Below are 19,387 nucleotides of genomic sequence, written 5' to 3' on the forward strand. Positions count from 1 at the left end.
GTCACAATTACAGGGCCGGCAGCCCAAAGAGTCGCTGCTCAGACCCCAGAACTCGGGCTGTAAGAGAGAGCAAGTAGGTGGAGAAAGGACAGGAAGATCTGGAGCCTGGAAGGTCACGTACTGGGACTGCCTGTTGCAGGAGGAAAGGGCGTGAGCACAGGGCTTGAATGCTCCTCTGCTTGCTGCTGGGAGGGGGTGAGGAGACCCCAGTGTACTCATGCACAACTTTGTAAGAGGTAAGATGAGGACACTGCAGGGGTTAAAGTAAAAGTTAAACAAAGGATTTACATTCAAGGAGAGGCAAAAAAGGGATGGAATTGTTTCTTGGACTGAGTGTTCCTTCAAACATGTTTGTGGCAAAACATCTTTAAACCTAGTTCTTTAAACCAATACTGTTGTAACTTGTTTCATCGCTTTTCCTTTTTATGCCCCCAAAGCTCCCACCTGAGGGCATATGCTGGTTCAGCTAGCTGAGGTGGCATTGACCCCAATAACCAGATAAGGGAGTTGAACCAACCCATGTGTAAGGCTCAGTCTACATTCACACTGATTATAGCCTTATACTTATCAGCTTCTAGAAGCTCAATGCCCAAGATCAAGGTCAAATCAGAAGGTGGCTCAAGGCTTACCAGACAACAGCTGCAGTCCCACCCAGAGACAAAGCGTTTGCCAGTGACAGGCACCGCTGGAGGGATCACAGGCATGAGTGCCAGGGACCCGGCCCCAGGGGTCACGCCGCCTGCAGGCTAGGGCACAGGGCTCCCAGGGTGCTATTGGGACTGCTGCAGAGGTAGGTGCATGCATGTGTTCTTATGGCAGTGACTGGGGGCAGAGCAAGGACATGGGGTTTGGGGTCTGCTCCCAGGATAACTCATGCTGGCAACCTTCTGTTTGGGTGGGGCTGAGGCCACAGTGACCAGGTCGGCAGAAGTCACAGTGCTGGCTCCAGACATGAACTTTGCAGCAACACTGCCCAGAGAGGAGACCAGGGGTCCCATCTGTGTGAGCATCACACAAACCCCCTTCCAGGGTCCCCCCACGGTCCCAGTTACAGGCTGCGTCATGGGTCAGAGGTGAGGACAGAGTTAGGTCAGAGGTCACCACGGAGCTGAAGGATCGAGGTCAGAGTTGGGATTGGGGGTTGGAGGGCTCACGTTTGCAAGAATGAAGGGACCGGGGATCCTCCCTGGGATCTCGGCAGAAGGACTGGCAGAGCTCACAGTGGCACCCAGCTGTGTTGTGCTGACATGCGTCACACATGCCTCCACTCACATTGCCAGATGCCAGATACAAGGCCATGTCAAAGTGACAACTGCGGGCATGTCCATTGCACTTGCGTTCTAGGGCAGAACAAGGAAGGTGGATATGGAGTGGGCTGAGCTGGGCAAGTATGGCCAGGCAGAAAGGGCATGGCACCTACCCTGGCAGGCTGAGGGTGCCCAGGCTCTGCTGCATGCCATGGGTGGTCCTGTGCAGGTCCTGGCAGCGCTCACAGTGGGTACCAGCTGTGTGGTGGCGGCAGACGCAAAGGCCATGCACCTGCCAGGGAGGAGGGCAAGATGAGTCTGCCCCAGTCCCCCCAGCCTGCCCACCCCACCAGCCACTGGATGCCCCTCCCATGGTGCTCACCATGCCTTTCACATCGGCTGGGGTCCCAGCTATGGGCTTACACTCAGAGGCATGGCCATGACACAGGCAGCTGCCTCTGGCCACGAGCTCATAAAGGGCATAGTCGTAGAAGGGGTGTCGCTTTAGGCCCCCCAATGGCCTGTCACCCAGTGTGTGCAGTTTGGAGAAGTTGACACGGAGGTTTGTCATACACAGGAGCTCTGGAGACACAGGTTGGGGGACCTCAGATGCACTAGTCATCATCCCTCTATGGCTGGGATGGAAGGGGGAGGAATGGGGGTAGTCTCTTATCTGCGTCACTACGGCCACCTCCTCCAGCATTCATGCTGTGGGACTCCCCCATTCCTGTTCCTCTGGGCATGCCATCTTAGGATGACTACAGCCTAATGGTGGTAATTCCACTTCTGCACGGCTCCAGCCCTGGTATCACTCCTGAGCTGAGACCTGCACATCCCACTGCTTCCTGGACATCCCGTCCTGGCATCACTAGATATTTGAAACCTACTTCCCCAATGCAGTAAAGCATTCCATTCCCCAGCCCATCATCAAAACTAGAAATCAGTTTATCATCCAGCCAAACCATATACGGTATTAGTTTGCTTATTTATCCAGTTTTTCTCACTTTCATGTCAGCTCCAAGAAGACAGATACCTTGTCTATCTGCTTCCCACTGAGCCCTGCTCAGAAGATAGATGCCTGGTACACAGCGGAGCTCAATGGGCACTTGCTCAATGTACACATGGGAGAGATGGGTCCATGGCTCCTTTCTGCTCCACAGCTTATGTCAGTTACTGAGCCAAGGTTCTCTCTTGTACCCCTCCTTCGCCAGGTGTCTCTCCCGTGATCAGATCAGAAGAGCAACAGCTGCTTGGAAACCTAGCATGGGGACTTGGTGAGTGGCTGGTAATAACCAGTCAAGGTGGGTGGAGAGTGCTAGTTTGGGCTATGTCCTGCTCTGGTACTCACCTGATCTGACTCTGGGCTGCCTTGCTGGGTTTTGGTTATGTGTCTCTTGTCTTTCAAGACTCCTGCCTTACAAGAAAGAGGTCACAACCCAGAGACGCCCTGGCATCACCTAGAGGCAGCTGCAGAGATGCAGGGTACAAACTAAGGCCTGGATGATGAATCAGGGGAGGGCAATGCCAAGGGACCAGGATGGAGGCAGTGACGGAGGCTCATAAAGGGGACAGTCATGATGTTCAGTGATAGATGCAGTGATGGGGTACATTGTTGGGGCTGGCATAGAAAGTAGCGATGAGAACTACAATGGGGCCCCACAAAGGAGTTATGATGGGGCAGAGATGGAAACTGTTACACGTGCCAGTCCCTCTGCACTGGACACAGGTCCAGGGAACAATGATGGGATAGGAATGGAGGGCCATAACAGGGCCCACAATAGAGGACCATGATGGTGCAGAGCTGGGGAATGATGCTGGCTTGCCTGCCACCCCTGCCCCACTTGTGTACACACCCAGGCAGGACCTCACCTCCCCCCAGTATCTGGCTGTCCTAACATGCAAGGAGTACAGGATTGGCTGTGGGGACAATTACCCTGAATCTTGGGGTTGTTTGGGTTCTCCACCAGAATGGCTGGGTCCAGAACTTTGAAAATTACCTGAGAGAAGAAAGCAAACCTGAGCCTCTGGCTTCACCCCAGGGCCCAACGCCCCTTCCTCTGGGCCTGACCTGGCCCTCAGTGGAAGGCTTGATGTCAGAGTAACGCCGGTCACAAACAAGGTCACTGACTCTGTGGCCAGGAGCAAGACGGATCCCAGGAAGAAGGCCTGAGCAGTTGTAGGCACAGTATCGGTACACATGCCAGGAGTGGCCATGGTCCACTGAGCCCTCCAGGAGCAGAGCTGCTGGGCAGAATGCCAGGGGACAGGAGGGGATCCTTGGGTCACCAGGGGCAAGCATCACTGGTGGCCATCAGGTCAGGAAGCACAGAGCAAGCCTTCAGGCTGGGGCATTGGGTCACCCTGAAAGTCATGATGAGGTGGGTAAAGTAGAAGGCACTCTCTAGGTCCAGCTGGATGGTGACATTCTCAACACCTGCAACCACACGGGCTTGTCAGAGTGACCAGGCCATGACCCTACACCTGAACACATGGGCACACGTGTACCCTCACCACTCTCTGCTTGCCATCAGGTCTTGTTGCTGCCACGACCACCACTCCAGATCACATTCTCAATGCCATGGCCTCCCTGGTCCCGAGAGTCACAAAAGAAGCAATTCTCAGATTCCTGGGGGAATGCCCAAGGAGAATGACAAGGCAAGAGGTATGTGGTTGGCCCCCAATTCCAAAATTTCACAGCACAGGCCTCCCCTCTCCAGCCCCCAACAATGACCTGAATACCCCCGCAAGGCCAAACCTGCCCAGGAAAACCCAGAGATACCATCTCCAGAGCCCTCACACTCCTCCCCACCTGTAGGTGACTGACAATGCAGTAGGGCTCAGAAGGTTCTGGCCACGGCCAACAATCAAGTTGTCAGTAGGTGGGGAAAGTGTGTCTGGCACCTCCTCAGCAACTGTTCTGGGAGCCTGGACTGGGAAGGACAAGGTCTGAGTAGAGATCCTAGGATACCCCCCACCTCACTCTGCCCCACAGGGAGGCCTGGAGAGTTCTTCTCCCCCTTTGAATGGCTCTCAGGGAAAGAGTCAACCTCTCACCCATTGGTGGCAGCAGCAGCAGAACTGAAAGGAGTTGTAGACTGCGAAGGAGGAGGCCTAGCCGGGCTGGGGGTCCTGGGCCATGAGCTGGAATCAGGCCTGAGAGAGAGGATAAAGAGTGGGCCCCAAGCAGGCTGCCCTTGAGGAGCTGGGTGTGGCCCCCTACTCACATGGTAGATGAAAGCAGGACTGCCAGACACAAGGAGCATGCAGGGTTGTGAAGCCACGGTGAGGCTGGGAGCAAAGGGGTCCCCAGAGCCTGGGAACCAAGGGAGGCCATACCCTACTAATGGCAGCCACCAGATGCAGAAAAAAAGGTAGGGAGGGGGTACCAAAAAAACAAGCAGAACTTCTCTACGGGTCCGCCATCCAATGCAACTGGCGCTAGTGGGGCCAGGGTTCAGACTAACCCACAGAGACAGGAGAGATCTGATTCTCATTCAAATGAGGCTCCCATCCCTAGCCCTGAAAGGCTGCTGGTCTCTAGGAGCCTCTGGGGAATGTGTCCCCCTCCCTGCCAGCCCCAGCCACTGCCTTTCAAGCCGGGCAGACAGGGAAGGACTGGCAGATGGGCGGGGAGCTAGTTTTGTTCCGGGGGCCCAGCCCCCTCTCCAAAGCAGGAAGAGCCTTTAGTGTCTGAAATACACACAGGCCCCTGTTGGGAAGCTTGATAAGGCTGGACCTGGAAACAGAGTGCTTGGGACTCAGGCAGAAAGCACTGCTGATGGGGCAAAGCAGTTGTAGAAACTCTCCTGGCTCAGCCAACACAGTACCCCACTGATCAAAGGAGAAAATTCTGCAGTCAGTGAGGACAGACTCAGTGGCCGAACAACCCAGAGCCCTGGCCTCTGACTCAACCCCAAACCCTTGCCACCAACTGGGGAAGTCGAGGCTGGAAGGACAGGCAGAGGTACTTTAGCTAATTTATGCCTGGCCCTGCCCCAGACAAGCTCAGGTAAAGCCCCAAGATTTCAGCCAGAGCAGGCTAGGAGACAAGGCCAGGCTGTCTGAATGGCCCCTGGGGAGCAGTACCAAAAACCCCCCTTCCCTGGCCTAGAAACCTGCTGGCTGCACGGTTCCCCACAGAGCCACCTACTGTCCTCTTGCATAGGGCCTACCTGGATAACAAACCAGTGCAGCCCGATGGGGAGGTGTGCCACCTCCGAGTGGCTCTGCCCCTGTCCTCAGGGGCTGCTTCTCACACATCGACAGAGGCCAGCACCTCCAGAGAAGCCTGAGAGCTCCTCTTCCCACTCACACTGATGACCTGTCTCAGGCTACCAGGACCCCCTTTGGCAGCCCTGTTCCTGGGGCCACTCTTCCTATATGCTCAAGCTGGCCCACCAGCAGCTACAAACGCAAAGACCATGAAGGGTGGGCAGGGAGACCGGAAGGTGGAAAGGTATAAAACGTGATAGATGGAACAGTGGAGGTACAACTTGAAGAGTAACAAATCACAGTGCATCGCGCCATGAGAACACCCCTCCCGCCCACCCATACCACCCCATATCCTCCAGTCTCTGAAAGGAGAATGGTGGCTCTCAGGGCCCTGGAGAGGCACCTGGAGTCCTTGGGGTTATAGAATCCATGGGCATTGCACACTGTGCCACTGGCCACACAGACAACTGGGCTCAGTTTCCCCAAACATTGCTATGCGAAGGAATCAGGGTGCTGAGTATGGCAGCAATGGCTGGAGCTGTATTACAGGGGACAGGTTCACACGGAGGATCCGTTGAGCCCGCTGCCGCACCTCATCGTCCGAGGACCGCCTGTCCACCTTGATGGCCCGGAATTTCAGCAGCTTTGCTGTTCCAGGCCCTAGCCACGCCTTAGGGGATCGGGGCCCAAGTCGTGTTCTTTTCTGGGGGGGAAGATCCTTTGCCTCCTCAGCCCTTTTCCTCTTCTGCCCCACAGTCTCAGGGTGGCTTTTTGGGCCCCTCCTCGCAGTCCTGGCCTGAACAGACCCTTTTGGCCTGCCCCTGCTCCTGGACTGGGTCCGAGCCACCTTGGCCTTGGCCCGCACTGCCTTGGCCTTGGCCCGCACTGCCTTGGCCTTGGCCCGCACTGCCTTGGCTTTGGCCTTGATCTGTGCTGCCTTGGCCTTGGCCCTGATCCGTGCCGCCTTGGCCCTGGCCCTGATCTGTGCTGCCTTGGCTTTTGCTCGAGCCTTGGCAGCTTTGGCCTGTGTTCGAGCCACCTTGGCCTGGGCAGCTTTGGCCAGTGTTCGAGCTGCCTTGGCCTGGGATGTTTTGGTGCCCAGGGCAGAGCCACCTTTCATTCGTAGGCCACTGAGGGACCCAGTGGCTTTGTAGGTCTTGTTCCGGGGTGTAGTGCCTTGTTGGGGTCTGGCCCTGGGGCCTCTGTAAGTCAGACACTTAGGGCCCTTGCCTGTGGCTTTTCTGGGAGCTTTGGCCCGACAGTTCCCCTGCCTCTTCTCTGGACCTTTGCGCAGCTTCAGGGGAGAGTCTGCAAGTGAGAGCTGCAGTGACTGTGTCTTGTGCTTGGCACCCAAGCAGGGCATGGGAGTCTTTAGTGGAACCAGGGCCTCAAGGACAACAGAGAGCCGCATGGCAGGGTAGACACCTGGATAGAGGTGGGCGGGGAAGCCCACTGCTGCACCCCGGGCACGGCTGGCACTTGACTGCTTCAGGGAGCTCAGCAGCAGGTTGGTGGTAGCATGCTTGGCAAGGGCTGGTGAGGATGCTTTGGCCAGCCTTCCAGATAGTGGCATAGGGAGCAGCGTGGCCCGGCCTGCAGGCAGCCGCATGGCAGTTCGGGGAGCACTGGCTGGAGGTGATGTGGCAGCTGGGGTGGGGGCACGGGCTTGCAGCTTCGTCTGGCTTGGGGGGTTGGCTGTGCATGAACTATAGCCATAGACATCACCGCTGCGCAGGATGGTGGGTTGGAAGCCATCATCCCGCAGGCCCTGCAGGAAGGCTACAAGCTGGGCCTCTGTGGCACTGAGATCCTGGCTCATGGGGTTAAAGACAAGCAGCGCCTCCTCCAGGGCCTTCTTCCCTGCCGTGGAGATCCGCGACCAGGAGTGCACAGCTTTCTCCTCCACATGCTGCACCACGCTCATGGCATTAGGCACTGCAGATCTGCCTGGGTATCCACAAACCAGCGCTCGGCACCTCCAAGACAAGAGGAAAAGAATCAATAAGAACGGCACCGAGGGGCGCCTGGCTGGCTCAGTTGGTGGAGCATGCGTCTCTTGATCTTGGGGTCGTGAGTTCAAGCCCCATGTTGGGTGTAGAGATTATTTAGAAAAAATGATAATACTTCGGATATATTGCATTAAAGAAAATATATCATTGGGGCACCTGGGTGGCTCAGATGGTTAAGCGTCTACCTTCAGCTCAGGTCATGATCCCAGGGTCCTGGGATCGAGCCCCACAACAGGCTTCTGGCTCAGTGGGGAGCCTGCTTCTCCCTCTCCCTCCCTCCCTGCTCATGCTCTCTCTCTCTCTGTGTGTCTCAAATGAATAAATAAAAATCTTTAAAAAGAAAAATAAAAATCTTTAAAAAGAAAAAAAAAAAAGAAAATATATCATTACGTTAAAAACAAAAACAAAAACAAAAAAATGGCACTGAGATAAGGGGCAAGGCAGGTAAATAAGTCCATCAGGACCTGCACTCTCCATGATTAACAACCATCGATACAAAGGGCCTGGCCAGAGTGAGCCACTGCTTGGAGCAAAACCCTGGTCTCCTGAACTACCATGGTGTCAGGGTGAGGACTGGGGTGGCAGGGGGCACCCACATGGGTCAGAGGCAGTTTCTTCAAGATAAATGTCCAGAAGCTCATGAGAGCCATCCAACCTGCTGTTGGGTCCCTGGAAAGATTTGGGCTTGGTTGGCCCATTTTAATTAAATTCTCCATTTTCTGAGGCCAGAAACCTGGTATTAGACTCAACCCTGGGAACGCAGGTATGTCTGCAAGGAGCCCTATATAGAAGGCAAGACAGAGACCATCAAAGTTCTCGGGAGTGCACACTGGCACCCAGCTCAGCTTGCCACTGAGTCAGAGAAGGATTCCTAGGAGAGGCAACACCTAGATGGGACATGACTGATGAATAGGAAGGACCAGATGGAAATGGAGCAAAAAAGGGAACAGCCTATGCAATGACTTGGAAATGAGAAACAGTAAGGCACATTTAATGTGTGTGACTGGAGTCTGTGGTCAGGGCTGGGAGGTCTAGATGGAAAAACAGCTAAGAGCAGGACAACATGAGCCTTGAAGTCATGCCCATCTCTCTCTGTTCCTCCAGCTGCTGTTGTTCAGGTGCTCAGGGGTGAACCTCCCTGCCTACCAGAAGTTTTGCTTTTGGAGTACCCAGACAGGCTGAGAGGTCTGATCCTGGCGCTGAAACCACGGAGACTAACCCCAAAGCAAGAGTCATACTCTCCAACAGAAACTAAGAAGGTAAGTAGCAGGTACTCAAGACACATGTCTTGGCAATCAGGCAGCCTGGGGGCCAGGCAGCCAGACCAAGAGCCCAAGGTCTGACAGCCAAAGGCTCCAACAGGATGATTAATAAGGTGGACACTAGAAATCTGAGCTGTCCTAACTAGGGTCTGGAGGGCTGCAGACCTCAGTACAGCCCAGATGGAGCTGTCTGGGAACACCCAACCTGTCCCAGGCTTCTTCATGAAGAAGCCATAGGCTGTCAGTCAGGACTAATGTCTTAACGCCCAACCCAACACTGAGGGCTCCCAGAGGGAGCTCCCCAGCTGTACCGGAGCATTAAAAGATCAGCTGGGATCAGGCAGGTCCCCGGGGCCAGGAGGCGCGTCTGTGCAGCTTCTTCCTACCGCCCTAATGGAGCAGAGGAAGTTTTCAGAATCCCCTGGAGGAAGTGCCCTGGGGCTCTTTGTTTGGAAACATTCTTGGATCCTCAGGTGTCTCGGGCACTTCCTCTCTCCAGAGGCCATTCTCCAAGCACAATCCTTGCACATGACTTCAGTTCTTTTATTTTTTTTTTTTCCAGGGGGTGTAGTTCCCAGGACTGTGAACTGTTGAATAGGGAGGGGCCTGTTTCCCCGCAGGCACAGATACTGGGGGTGAACTGGGGGCTCTTCCGCCCAGGTCGGTCTAGACTCTTGGGAGGGGTCTTCTGGGCTTTCCAAGAGGCTCCGGAAACAGAGGCTGCAGTCTGGCCCCCGACTTCCCTTCACACGTGCCCCCGGGGCCGACAGGGAAGTTGATGAAAGACAGGGAACGGGAGAGGCCTCATCCAAGGGGGACCGGGTTGGGGGCCGATCAGGGCCATTGGCCTGGGAGTCCGTGTCCCTGGGGCCTGAGCCGCGGATAGGAGCAGGGATCTTGGAGGCAGCGAAACGCGAGGGGCGGGCGGGGCGAGCCCGACCGGGTCGCGCAGCCCCAGGGTGGGGTCGCTGGGCAAGGGGTAGAGGGGTGGGGGGAGTCTTGGCCAGGCCGGTGGAGGGCGCGGGTCTCGAAAGAGCCGGCCGCCCGGCCCATCCGCCCCGTCGCCTCGCGGACGGCCCCTCCGCGGCGCGGCTAGGCCCATGGCCCCAACCTACCGGCGCCGCCGCGGGGACCCAGGACGCGCCTCTGCGCCGCCTCCGCTGCTCCAACATGGCCGCCCGCTGCGCACCGGAAGCGCGCCGCACTTCCGCTTCCGGGACCTGGCCCGCCCTAGTGACCCTTGACCCCCCGAGACCCCGTTTCCCCCAAAGTCTGGGGGCAGGGCAGGTGGGTACCAAGGAAGGCTTCCTGGAGGAGGTGGCCGCAGGGAACGCTCTAAATCCATCCGGACCTGTGCAGGAGTCTGAGGAACAGTGGTGCTCTCAGACATGTCCCAGACAGGACTGCACAGGAGCCCTCCTAGGACTGGATTAAGGCCTAACTGACACCCCCTCTGAGGGACCTGGTGGTGCAGCGACATCTGGGAGGGATTCCCTGCAAGTTCCAAGCCATCCTCCAAGCTCTGGTCCTCCCACAGCCACGGACAAGGCCTGCCTCTGTCCCAAGCTCCTGACCAGAAGGAAAGAGGAATGCCCCATTGCCTGCCTGAGAGTGTTGCAGGGGTGTCTCCTCAAGGGCAGCAGGCCCTCCTCTCTTCCCAAGAATGAGGCCCACATGTGGGATGAAAGGCTGACGTGCACACACATGCTGCACACAACCCCAAAGCTGGGCATGTCCTATCTGAGAGTCCTAGCATACCAGTGTACTATGCCTAGCATACCATGTGCATGGGTGTGGTGGGAGAACCCTTGCCCAGCCTCAGCCCCCTCAATGTCAGGAAGTCCTGCCTCCAGTCTCTTCTGTGCAGAATCCTTGTCCTCTTGCCTAGGAGACTGGGACCTCAGTCTTGCTACCTGGACCCTGGGGTCAGCAGAGGGCTGGTGGTTATAGAGCCCACTGCCCAAGCAGCACCAGATGAGAGGACACAGGTTGAAATTAACCCTTGGAGTCTAAGAGGTCAGACTCTAACCAAAGGCCCCTCTTAGGGTCCCTCCACCCCAAGTCCAGGTTGGGAGCCAGCATGGAAGCTCTGGTTTTTGCATTTCAGTCAGAGCCTGAACTAGGAGGCAGAAATATTGCCACAACACTTGGACCCTGATATGTACAATGGTGCCATATTTGGTAGCTGGGGGTAGGTGAAAGCCTGTGGGCAGTCACAAGAGGGTGGGTGGATGCTTCATTTAGGGACTGGCTAATAGCTCTTCTCCCTCCCCATATGACCCCAGGATCCTCAAACTTGCTCTACATTGCCTACTGATACAGAAGGGTCTAGGCACCCCTAAAGAGAAACACCCAACCCACCCTAGGCCTCATCTGGTAACTCTTGAGCTTCCCAGGGCCTCAGCACTGACAGTGAGGTCCTCATGCCTTCAAGCATAGCCAAGGTGTCCAACAGTAAAATGCAAACTCTCCCGTTCCTTTGGGGTTAGTGCTTCTAACCCCTCATCCTGTTAGAAAGAAGGGAAGTGTGGAGTCCCAAGGGCCAGGGTATCCTGGTGCAATCAGGAAGTCCCACCTTAGTATGCCCAGTCCCCAACTGTGGGTGAGTCCTGTCTCTGTCCCATCCATGGTTGAGGATTAGCTGCTACTCTCAGGACCAATCTCGCCTCACCTTCTGCACAAGTTGTCTTCCATAGCTTCTCCAAATCCAGCAGTGTTGGCCTCCTGTGTTTAGGTGGTGCCAGGACTGTGTAAACAGAAGCCAGTCCCATGAAGAGTCAGAGTCCAGCCTCCAGGGATGGCATGGATTTAGGTGTGTCCTGAAAAGGGGAATCCCTCTCTGGTGATGTCCAGCCCAGAGTTCAGTGCAAAATAGAGGACCAGGTAGGGAAGGTCCATCCCCAGGCTGTATCCCTTGCAGACATTAGAACTGGGGGGATAGTAGGGGTTAGGGGTCAGGGTCATGGGTACCTAGCATCCTGAGGGGCTGCCTTCTGCCTCTTGGTGCTCAGTATGTCCCAGATGGAACTCTGGGAGCATTCATCAGAGCAAAGAGTGACTTGACCTCGATTTTGGTGGATGCTGACCCTGTAGGTGTAACTGGGATTGGAAAGGATGAGGTTGGTAGAGACCACAGGGTCATCCCAGGATCCAGCCCTTGCTCTCCATTTGGCATCTTTTACAGCCCTGAGTAATGGGCCCTAGACCCATTTCCACCTGACCAGAGAGATCTGGTGGACATCTAGTTGTGAGTGATGCCAGTGGGCCTGGGAGGGCTCACCCCAGGAGGGAGTCTGTGTGCCAAGGAGAAAAGCCAGGGCTGGATCTTGAGGAGCTACTTCCTGGGGAGAAGAAGAAGCAGGGCCTTCAAAAGACTCTGAGAAGCAGGATGAGTTGGAGCACAGGTGCCAATTTCACAAGAAATGAAACTTTGAAGATGTCAGCAAGATTTCAGTTGTGACAAAGACCGTAGGGACCCATAGTATTAGCTATATGGTGTTCCATAGTGACTTTGGCAAGAGCAATTTTGGGGGAGCAATTTTGTTCTGCTCACTGCTGGACATAAGGTAGCAGATATCAAGGTGACTGGAGGAGAGGAAGGGGAAATGGAGGGACTGGGGGTCCTGGGAGGTATCTCAAGGTAGGAGGCTTTTAAGTGCTTAATTGCCGGAAAGGGAAGAGTGGGAAATGTAAGGGGTTTTGCAGAGCAATGTGAACACCCTGTGGAGGAAGGTTCCCTTAAGTGAAGAGCATGTTAGGAGCAGAGTGGAGAGGATGGAAGCCTTCTAGCTAGGTTCTGTAACTGGCCTTGGTACCACCATTTCCGTAGAGACCTTCCAACTCCAATTGCCAGCCTGTAAAAGGGGCTGGAGACTCTCTCTGGTCATGAAAAGGCTCTGCCCACACTCAGGGTTGGCTTCAGAATTTAGGCAAGCCAAGGAGTTAATGCCCCCAAGCAGCTCTTAACCCACAACTGATGGAGATTTGAGTATGAATTCCTCAAGCAACCTTTGCTCTGGGAGGGACCCCAGCAAGATTTGGTCCCAGTTGCCCGCAGTGGTAACTTGCTTGATGACACAGCCTTTATTGGCTGCTTTCTCTTTTTGCCACTCCTCTGCTGGTGCTTCCTGGCCTCACCTCCCACATTAACTGTATGTACTGATATCTTTGTCTCCAGATGTGCTTCTTGGGGGTTGAGACACACACTGTCCATGAAAGAGGGACAAGATAGTAGCAAGGATTTCTTCTAGGTGACCACCAACCTGCACAAATGGTCCCGCAGCTCACAGACTTAGCCAATACTCTGAATGCCCAGAAGATAGGCTGGGCCAGGGCCTGGGTCTGAAATAGATAGATAGGCCTCTGTCACACCAACTTGCTCTCATCTGATCCCAGAGTTGGCTACAGGCAGGCCCAGGACCCTGGATATGAACTGTCACAAAATGTCTTGGGTCCCATAGTAGCCCAGGCCTCAGGGCCTGCAGAGTGACCTGCCTGGGAGGTCCCCTGGCCTCTGACACTTGAAGCTCATCCCTTGCTCAGAGCTACCCTCCCAGCAAGAACTTCCCCCACCCAGGCCTGTGGAAGGGCCTGTCAGGCACTGAGGGCTGCACCTCCATCCCCTGCTAGCCTCGATGTCCACCATAAGACCTATTCTGCGCCTTGCTGTGTGCCTGGGGAAGTGCCACCCAGCCACCACCCCTATCAGAGGCCCAGGCCACGCCCCAAGTGGCCTCCAGGGGGCGCCGCCGCGAAGCCTGTCTTAGGGCTCCTCCGAGCTCAGTGCCGGTGGGCGGGCGCGGGCCTCTCAAGCCTGCTGGTTCTGCTGGCCCGCCCCCCGCCCCCCGCCCCCCTAACCCCGCGGGTGCTCCCAGGCTGGGTCCCGCTCAGAGCGGTCCCCCACCATACACGTGTTGTGCTGCTCACTGCTGCCTCAGTTCTCCCCCAGCCCAAGGTCGGACCCTAAATCCTGGGCAGGCCCAGCGTCCACATGTCCAGCTGTCTGTTTACCGATTTGCCTGTGACTGTGGGTCGACGCGCCCTGCTCTGGCCACGGCAGGTGCAGGGTTAAGGCGGGGGGGAGAGTTTCCCGAGTCGGGAGGGGGGACGAGGGGCGGACCCGGTCCAGCCCCGCCCCTCGCCGAGCCAAGCCGGAGCCCCGCCGGAGCCCCGTCGGAGCCTGGCCTCAGCCCCAGCCAGAGCCGGCACGGAGCCGGAACGGCGGACCCCGCGCCCCGGCAGCGCCGGAGCCCCGGCCGGTGAGTCCCGCAGGAGCCGCGCTCAGGGGAAGTTTGGGGCGCGGGGCGCAGAGCCCCAAGCGCGCTCGCCTGGACCCGCCCCCCGCCTCCCGCGAGCTGGAAGTTTGGGGCCAGGAGGCCATCACGCCAAGGGTCCCAGGAGCGTGGCCCCCGCGGGAAAGGAGAGGCTGAGGAACTTGGGGATCTGCTCTGAGGGGACTCGGAGGTACAGCTGCTCATTCCTACTGGAAACGCCCTGGACTGTGGGAATCTAGAGTCCTAATGCTCATGGGATCCCCAAATCATCCCCCTCCCTACTTCTGGACACCAAGGAGACTGGCCTCTAGGAACCTGGCATGGGCAAACCCCTAAGAGTAGACCTGAAGGGGGAATGTGGGACCCTGGCGTCCAGCTCCTCCCCTCCCAGTCCCAAATGCCCTGATCTTGGCCTTTTGCTGGTGGGAATGGATGATCTCTATGGAATGGCCCCCAAAAGGGTTGTAAGTATACCCTGGAGTCGGATCCCTGGCTGTCCAGGGCACACTGGAAGGCAGTAAGGGGAGGGTACAGTAGGACTCTATTCATGCAGAGCCCCAGAATGAGGCTTGTCAAGAGGAAGAGAAGGGGGCCAGGGTGGAGTGTCCTATCCTAGTCAACTTACCTCCCACCTCGACCTAGATTTGAAGGGGGAGGGGAGGATGTTGGGTGTTCTTAGGTGAGGGCAGGGGGTGGGGAGAGAATCCCTCATGCCCCATAGGAAGGGGGGAAGTTGCCTGAGTTTCTGGGAATCTGCCCTCTTTCCCCCCCAGGAGGGCCTCGCCTCTACAGCGGTGTGCGAGCCAGTAGGGGTAGGTCCTCCTTGTGCCTTTCCCGCCAGTGATTTTGGGCCAGTCCTGCCCTCAGCTACACACTGCTCAACTGTACCCTCAGGGACAAGTCAGTGGCCCTGACCCTTTGTTTTCCCTCTCTCCTCCAGGTGAAGGCGAGGTCCCTGAACTGGTCAGACACTCCCTGTGGCCCTGAGTCAAAATGAGGCCCCATCGTGCCCCTCAGTGAGCCCTGCAGCCTGAGCAGATAGTATGGCCTGTCACAGGAGGTGAACACCATGGCTACAGGCGGTGGCCGGGCCTTTGCTTGGCAGGTGTTCCCACCCATGCCCACCTGCCGCGTGTATGGCACAGTGGCATACCAGGATGGGCACCTGCTAGTGTTGGGGGGCTGTGGCCGGGCTGGACTGCCCCTGGACACTGCCGAGACACTGGACATGGCCTCGCATACATGGCTTGCACTGGCGCCCCTGCCCACTGCCCGGGCTGGTGCAGCTGCTGTGGTGTTGGGCAAGCAGGTGCTAGTGGTGGGCGGTGTGGATGAGGGCCAGAGCCCTGTAGCTGCCGTGGAGGCCTTCCTGGCTGACGAGGGCCGCTGGGAGCGTCGGGCCACCCTTCCTCAGGCAGCCATGGGGGTTGCAACTGTGGAGAGAGGTGAGTGGCCTTAAGGGAGTCCCTCAGGCGCCCCAATGCCCTCTATTCTTTTCTGACTTGGTCTCTTACCCTCAGAGATTGGACAAGAGCTGTAAATTTTGTCTGAGTGCCCTGGACACAGCCTTGAATCTTGTAAAGACCCTCTCCTACCTAGGTCTGAGCTGAGCTAGCAGCAGCCTTCACTGCCCTTTCCCGCTGTGAAGTGGGAGGCAGAGCCCAGACTGGCCCCCAGCATGATGGGAGGCCCCAACGACCTCCCTGCCCATTCCTCTTCTCTAAGAGACTAGGAGGGGTAGCCCAATGACTGTCAGGGTTATAAATAGTCTAGGGGACGGGGAGGGGAGCAGGGCCTTGGCTCAGAGCCCAGTAAGTGCTTAGATTCCCTCCCCCCCTCTTCCTCCCATATACCCGTTTACCAGGGAGCCGGAGATGGGAAGGCCAAGCTGGCCTGGGGATAGTTGCCATGGAAGCCCTCGGCTGACTGACCCATCTCCCTAAGGCCTCCAGACATGCCCCCAGCCGACCTGGAGGGTGTAACAGGGCCAGAACCTCCTCTAATGAAAGGGTGGGATACAGAGGGGCTGGCAGCTCTTCTGGGCAGAAGGCTTGTGGCCAGCACCTCTACCTACAGGCCTAAGTCCCTCTCCTAGCCCCGAGCTGATCCCCAGAGATCCCTCCCCAGTCTGAGTTCTATGCTTAGCAGATCCCCATATGCCCCTCCCTGGCTGAAACCATCCTCCACCCTCCTTCCCCTAGAGGAGCCCCCACCTTGTGGCCTCCAGGTCTGACCACCGGTCCTGCTTAGATGCCAGACTTGGTTGCCATAGCATCTCCAGGGAGACAGAGATGGATTATAATTAGATCATCTGCCTCCTGCTCTTCACTTGGAGGGGCCCTGGCCAGAGCAGGAATCCTAGCTCTCCCAGACCCCACTCAAGGAAGGAAGGAGGGTTTCTCTGCTGCTTGGGAGGGGTACTACAAACATGTGGGTCCCCAGCCACCCCCAGGCCTGACCAGGGCAGCTGTCAGGGTAAGGTGCCCTGGCCAGGCTGAGGTGCACTCTGAATTGCTCTTTTCTACGCAGATGGTATGGTGTATGCTCTGGGGGGAATGGGCCCAGACACGGCTCCCCAGGCCCAAGTTCGGGTATATGAGCCCCGGCGGGACTGCTGGCTTTCGCTACCCTCCATGCCCACACCCTGCTACGGGGCTTCTACCTTCCTGCATGGGAACAAGATCTATGTCCTGGGTAAGGGCCTGGGGGATGTGGGAAAGGGGCTCGAAGTGCAGAAGCACCTATCCCCATAGGTTGGCTGGGATCAGGTTTAGCCTGAGATGGCAGGACAAGAGAAGCTTTGAGTGAGCCAGGCTTGCTTGGAGGTTCTGACCTTTGGTGGCCCTCTTGGGCCAGAAAACCAAACCCCAGTGCCTGAGGATCTGCAGGGTAGGTGATCCATGCTCTGGTGTGCACACAGCTGGGTATGGGGGGGGCTAGGGTGGGCAGTGGTAAAGGCTTAGCAACCTGGTGAAGGAGGAGCCTACTAGGCCTCCCAGGCTCCTTCCCAGGTACCCCAATTCCATTGGCAGGGGGCCGCCAGGGAAAGCTCCCAGTGACTGCTTTTGAGGCCTTTGATCTGGAGGCCTGTACCTGGACCCGGCACCCAAGCCTGCCCAGCCGCCGGGCCTTTGCTGGCTGTGCCATGGCGGAAGGCAACGTCTTTAGCCTGGGTGGCCTGCAGCAGCCCGGGCCCCACAATTTCTACTCCCGCCCACACTTTGTCAACACTGTGGAGATGTTCGACCTGGAACACGGTGAGCAGTGGCTACCTGGGCTGTTCTCCCACTTTCCATGGGATGGAGGGGCACAGTATATGTTGTGGGGCTGGATCTGACCTCCCCTTTCCTGCAGGGTCCTGGACCAAGCTGCCCCGCAGCCTGCGCATGAGGGATAAGAGGGCCGACTTTGTGGTTGGCTCCCTTGGGGGCCACATCATGGCCATTGGGGGCCTTGGTGAGTATCTGTGGGACTAGAGATAGGTGGTGAGCCCAAGACAGGAAGGAGGAAGCCCAAGCATGAGCACTACCTCCTGCCCTGCTTCACACACTCCAGGGATCAGGGCTTTGTGAGCTTCCCTTTCCCAGTCTGTGAAACAGACAGGGTGTAGTCTGCATAGCCTAACTCTTGGGGTGTCCCTCAGCACCTGATTGATGGCTCTGTACCAGTAGCGGCCTAGGAGACAGAAACAGGACAAGTGACCACTGAATGAATGGACAAGTAGAAATCTAAAGAAATGAACGAATGATGAACAGGAGCTATGAGTAGCAAGGCACTGGTAGCCCATCTTGGGGTGATGCCTGCTGGGCCATCTCTGGGCTCAGCAAGCAAAAGAGCAGGGGCCCTTGCAGCCGGTGCCCTTTACAACTTCCGTCTCCTTCCTGCAGGCAACCAGCCTTGCCCTCTGGGCTCTGTGGAGGGCTTCAGCCTTGCACGGCGGCGCTGGGAGGCCCTGCCCACCATGCCCACAGCCCGCTGCTCCTGTTCTAGTCTGCAGGCTGGGCCCCGGCTGTTTGTCATTGGGGGTGTGGCCCAGGGTCCCAGCCAAGCTGTGGAGGCGCTGTGTCTGCGTGATGGGGTCTGAATGCCCGATGGGATGTGTCAGCTGGGGCAGCGCATGCCAGAGGCACAGGTCTGTGGCTCCTTTTGCTGCTAAAGAAGCTCACTGTGGCTCTGTGGGATGAGGGAGGCACAGGGTCAGGGACTTGAGACAAATGTCTCAAAGGGTGAGGGGACTTTGTCTTTAGTGCAGGACACATATGCTTATACCCACCTTTATCCCCATTCATTCATGGACCATGCCTAGCTCCACACTTGCTCTGGAACTACTGGGCCCTCTGTCCAACTGGGAAGTGGGAAGATGGGAGAGCTGGCCTCATGCCCCACAGGATTAGTGCCTACCTGGAGTTGACCAGGCTCACCCCAATAGCTGTTCCTGAAAAATCCTAGCTGTCAGCCACCTTGAAGGCCTCTGTGGCCCCAGGAGAGTTCAGACAGGTCAGAGGACACAGAGGGAGTGGAGGAGTGGATGTAGGAACCTCCAGAGGACCAGACGAATATTGGCTTTGGGCCCTTTACACTGTTGACTGTGTGATCTTGAGCAAGTCATTTCACCTCTCTGTGCCTCAGCATCCTCATCTGTAAATGGGGATCTCTGAAACCTTCCTGCCCTACCTACCTCACAGGGCTGTTGTGAGGACCCAGGAAGTTCAGATGTGAAAGTAAAAGTGCTGCTAAAATCCGGTGTATGGCCCTCGGTGTGGACTCCTGTGTTGCCCCTGCAGCCCCTTGCCCTCCTTCAGGGGCCTTGATTCTCCCAGGGAGGAGGGTCCAGAGTAGCCTTTTGGATCTGGCTTCTGCCCCCAAAGTGTTCTGGTGTCTTAGCCCCACCTAAGCCTTAGTTTCTCTTTTGGTGACGTAGGATGACTGCTGCCCTCCACTGTCCTGGGTGTTAGAGGGCACTCACAAGACGGCCAGAGAAGAGCTCAGAAAACTACAGCAAAGCACCACAGGGTCAGGATGACCTCCAGGTCCACGTTGCGCAGGATCTCCTCAAAGTCTCTGCTCACCTCCATAGGGAGGGGTGGTCCAGTGGGGGCTGTGGCCAGGGCAGGCTCCCCCTTTCCCAGCTTAGGCAGAACCATGTGGCTTCCCACCAGACCCCTAGAGACATAGTAGCCTCCCAGAGAAATCAAAGCTGCCAGCCCTTGCCTCCTCCTCCAGTCTTTGCTGCCCATGGACCCCACTTTCCCTGCAGCCACATGAATGCAAGGGGCTCACAGCTGGGTTTACTGCAAGAATGGATCTGGGGTCCCAGAACTGATCTGCTGTAACCATGGTGACCCTCCTGGACCCTTAGCCTCCTGCAGGGTTCTCGCTCAGAG

General features: G+C 56.9%; 2 protein-coding genes across 4 annotated transcripts; one reads left to right on the plus strand and one right to left on the minus strand.

The window, feature by feature from the left end:
• Window positions 1-5,727: 5,727 nt before the first annotated feature.
• CCDC71 (coiled-coil domain containing 71) lies at window positions 5,728-9,923 on the minus strand. The gene is made up of 2 exons (XM_032411275.1): window positions 9,846-9,923; window positions 5,728-7,435 (listed from the first exon to the last, which is right to left on the minus strand). The coding sequence occupies exon 2, from the start codon at window positions 7,381-7,383 to the stop codon at window positions 5,965-5,967; it is 1,419 nt and encodes a 472-aa protein (XP_032267166.1). The 5' UTR covers window positions 7,384-7,435; window positions 9,846-9,923; the 3' UTR covers window positions 5,728-5,964.
• On the plus strand, window positions 8,269-18,752 carry KLHDC8B (kelch domain containing 8B). 3 transcript variants are annotated; one of them, XM_032411279.1, is made up of 6 exons: window positions 8,269-8,727; window positions 14,944-15,448; window positions 16,533-16,697; window positions 17,036-17,260; window positions 17,358-17,459; window positions 17,891-18,752. In XM_032411279.1, exons 2-6 carry the CDS (start codon window positions 15,073-15,075, stop codon window positions 18,085-18,087), a joined length of 1,065 nt encoding a protein of 354 aa, XP_032267170.1. In that variant the 5' UTR covers window positions 8,269-8,727; window positions 14,944-15,072; the 3' UTR covers window positions 18,088-18,752. The 3 variants fall into 3 exon arrangements, with proteins under 3 accessions (XP_032267170.1, XP_032267169.1, XP_032267168.1); XM_032411278.1 differs by lacking the exon at window positions 8,269-8,727 and adding an exon at window positions 13,604-14,193; XM_032411277.1 differs by lacking the exon at window positions 8,269-8,727 and adding an exon at window positions 13,604-13,988.
• Window positions 18,753-19,387: the final 635 nt, after the last annotated feature.

The sequence above is a fragment of the Phoca vitulina genome, unplaced genomic scaffold (genome assembly GCF_004348235.1).
Source record: "Phoca vitulina isolate PV1807 unplaced genomic scaffold, GSC_HSeal_1.0 scaffold13, whole genome shotgun sequence".
NCBI lineage: Eukaryota > Metazoa > Chordata > Mammalia > Carnivora > Phocidae > Phoca > Phoca vitulina.

What these genes read in the sequence shown, in the direction of transcription:
- KLHDC8B (XM_032411279.1), top strand. Translation starts at nt 15,073, where the DNA reads ATGGCTACAGGCGGTGGCCGGGCCTTTGCTTGGCAGGTGTTCCCACCC. An exon ending in GAACAAGATCTATGTCCTGG is followed by an intron (nt 16,698 to 17,035) that starts GTAAGGGCCTGG and finishes TTCCATTGGCAG; the next exon opens with GGGGCCGCCAGGGAAAGCTC. An exon ending in CATGGCCATTGGGGGCCTTG is followed by an intron (nt 17,460 to 17,890) that starts GTGAGTATCTGT and finishes TCCTTCCTGCAG; the next exon opens with GCAACCAGCCTTGCCCTCTG.
- CCDC71 (XM_032411275.1), bottom strand. Translation starts at nt 7,383, where the DNA reads ATGAGCGTGGTGCAGCATGTGGAGGAGAAAGCTGTGCACTCCTGGTCG.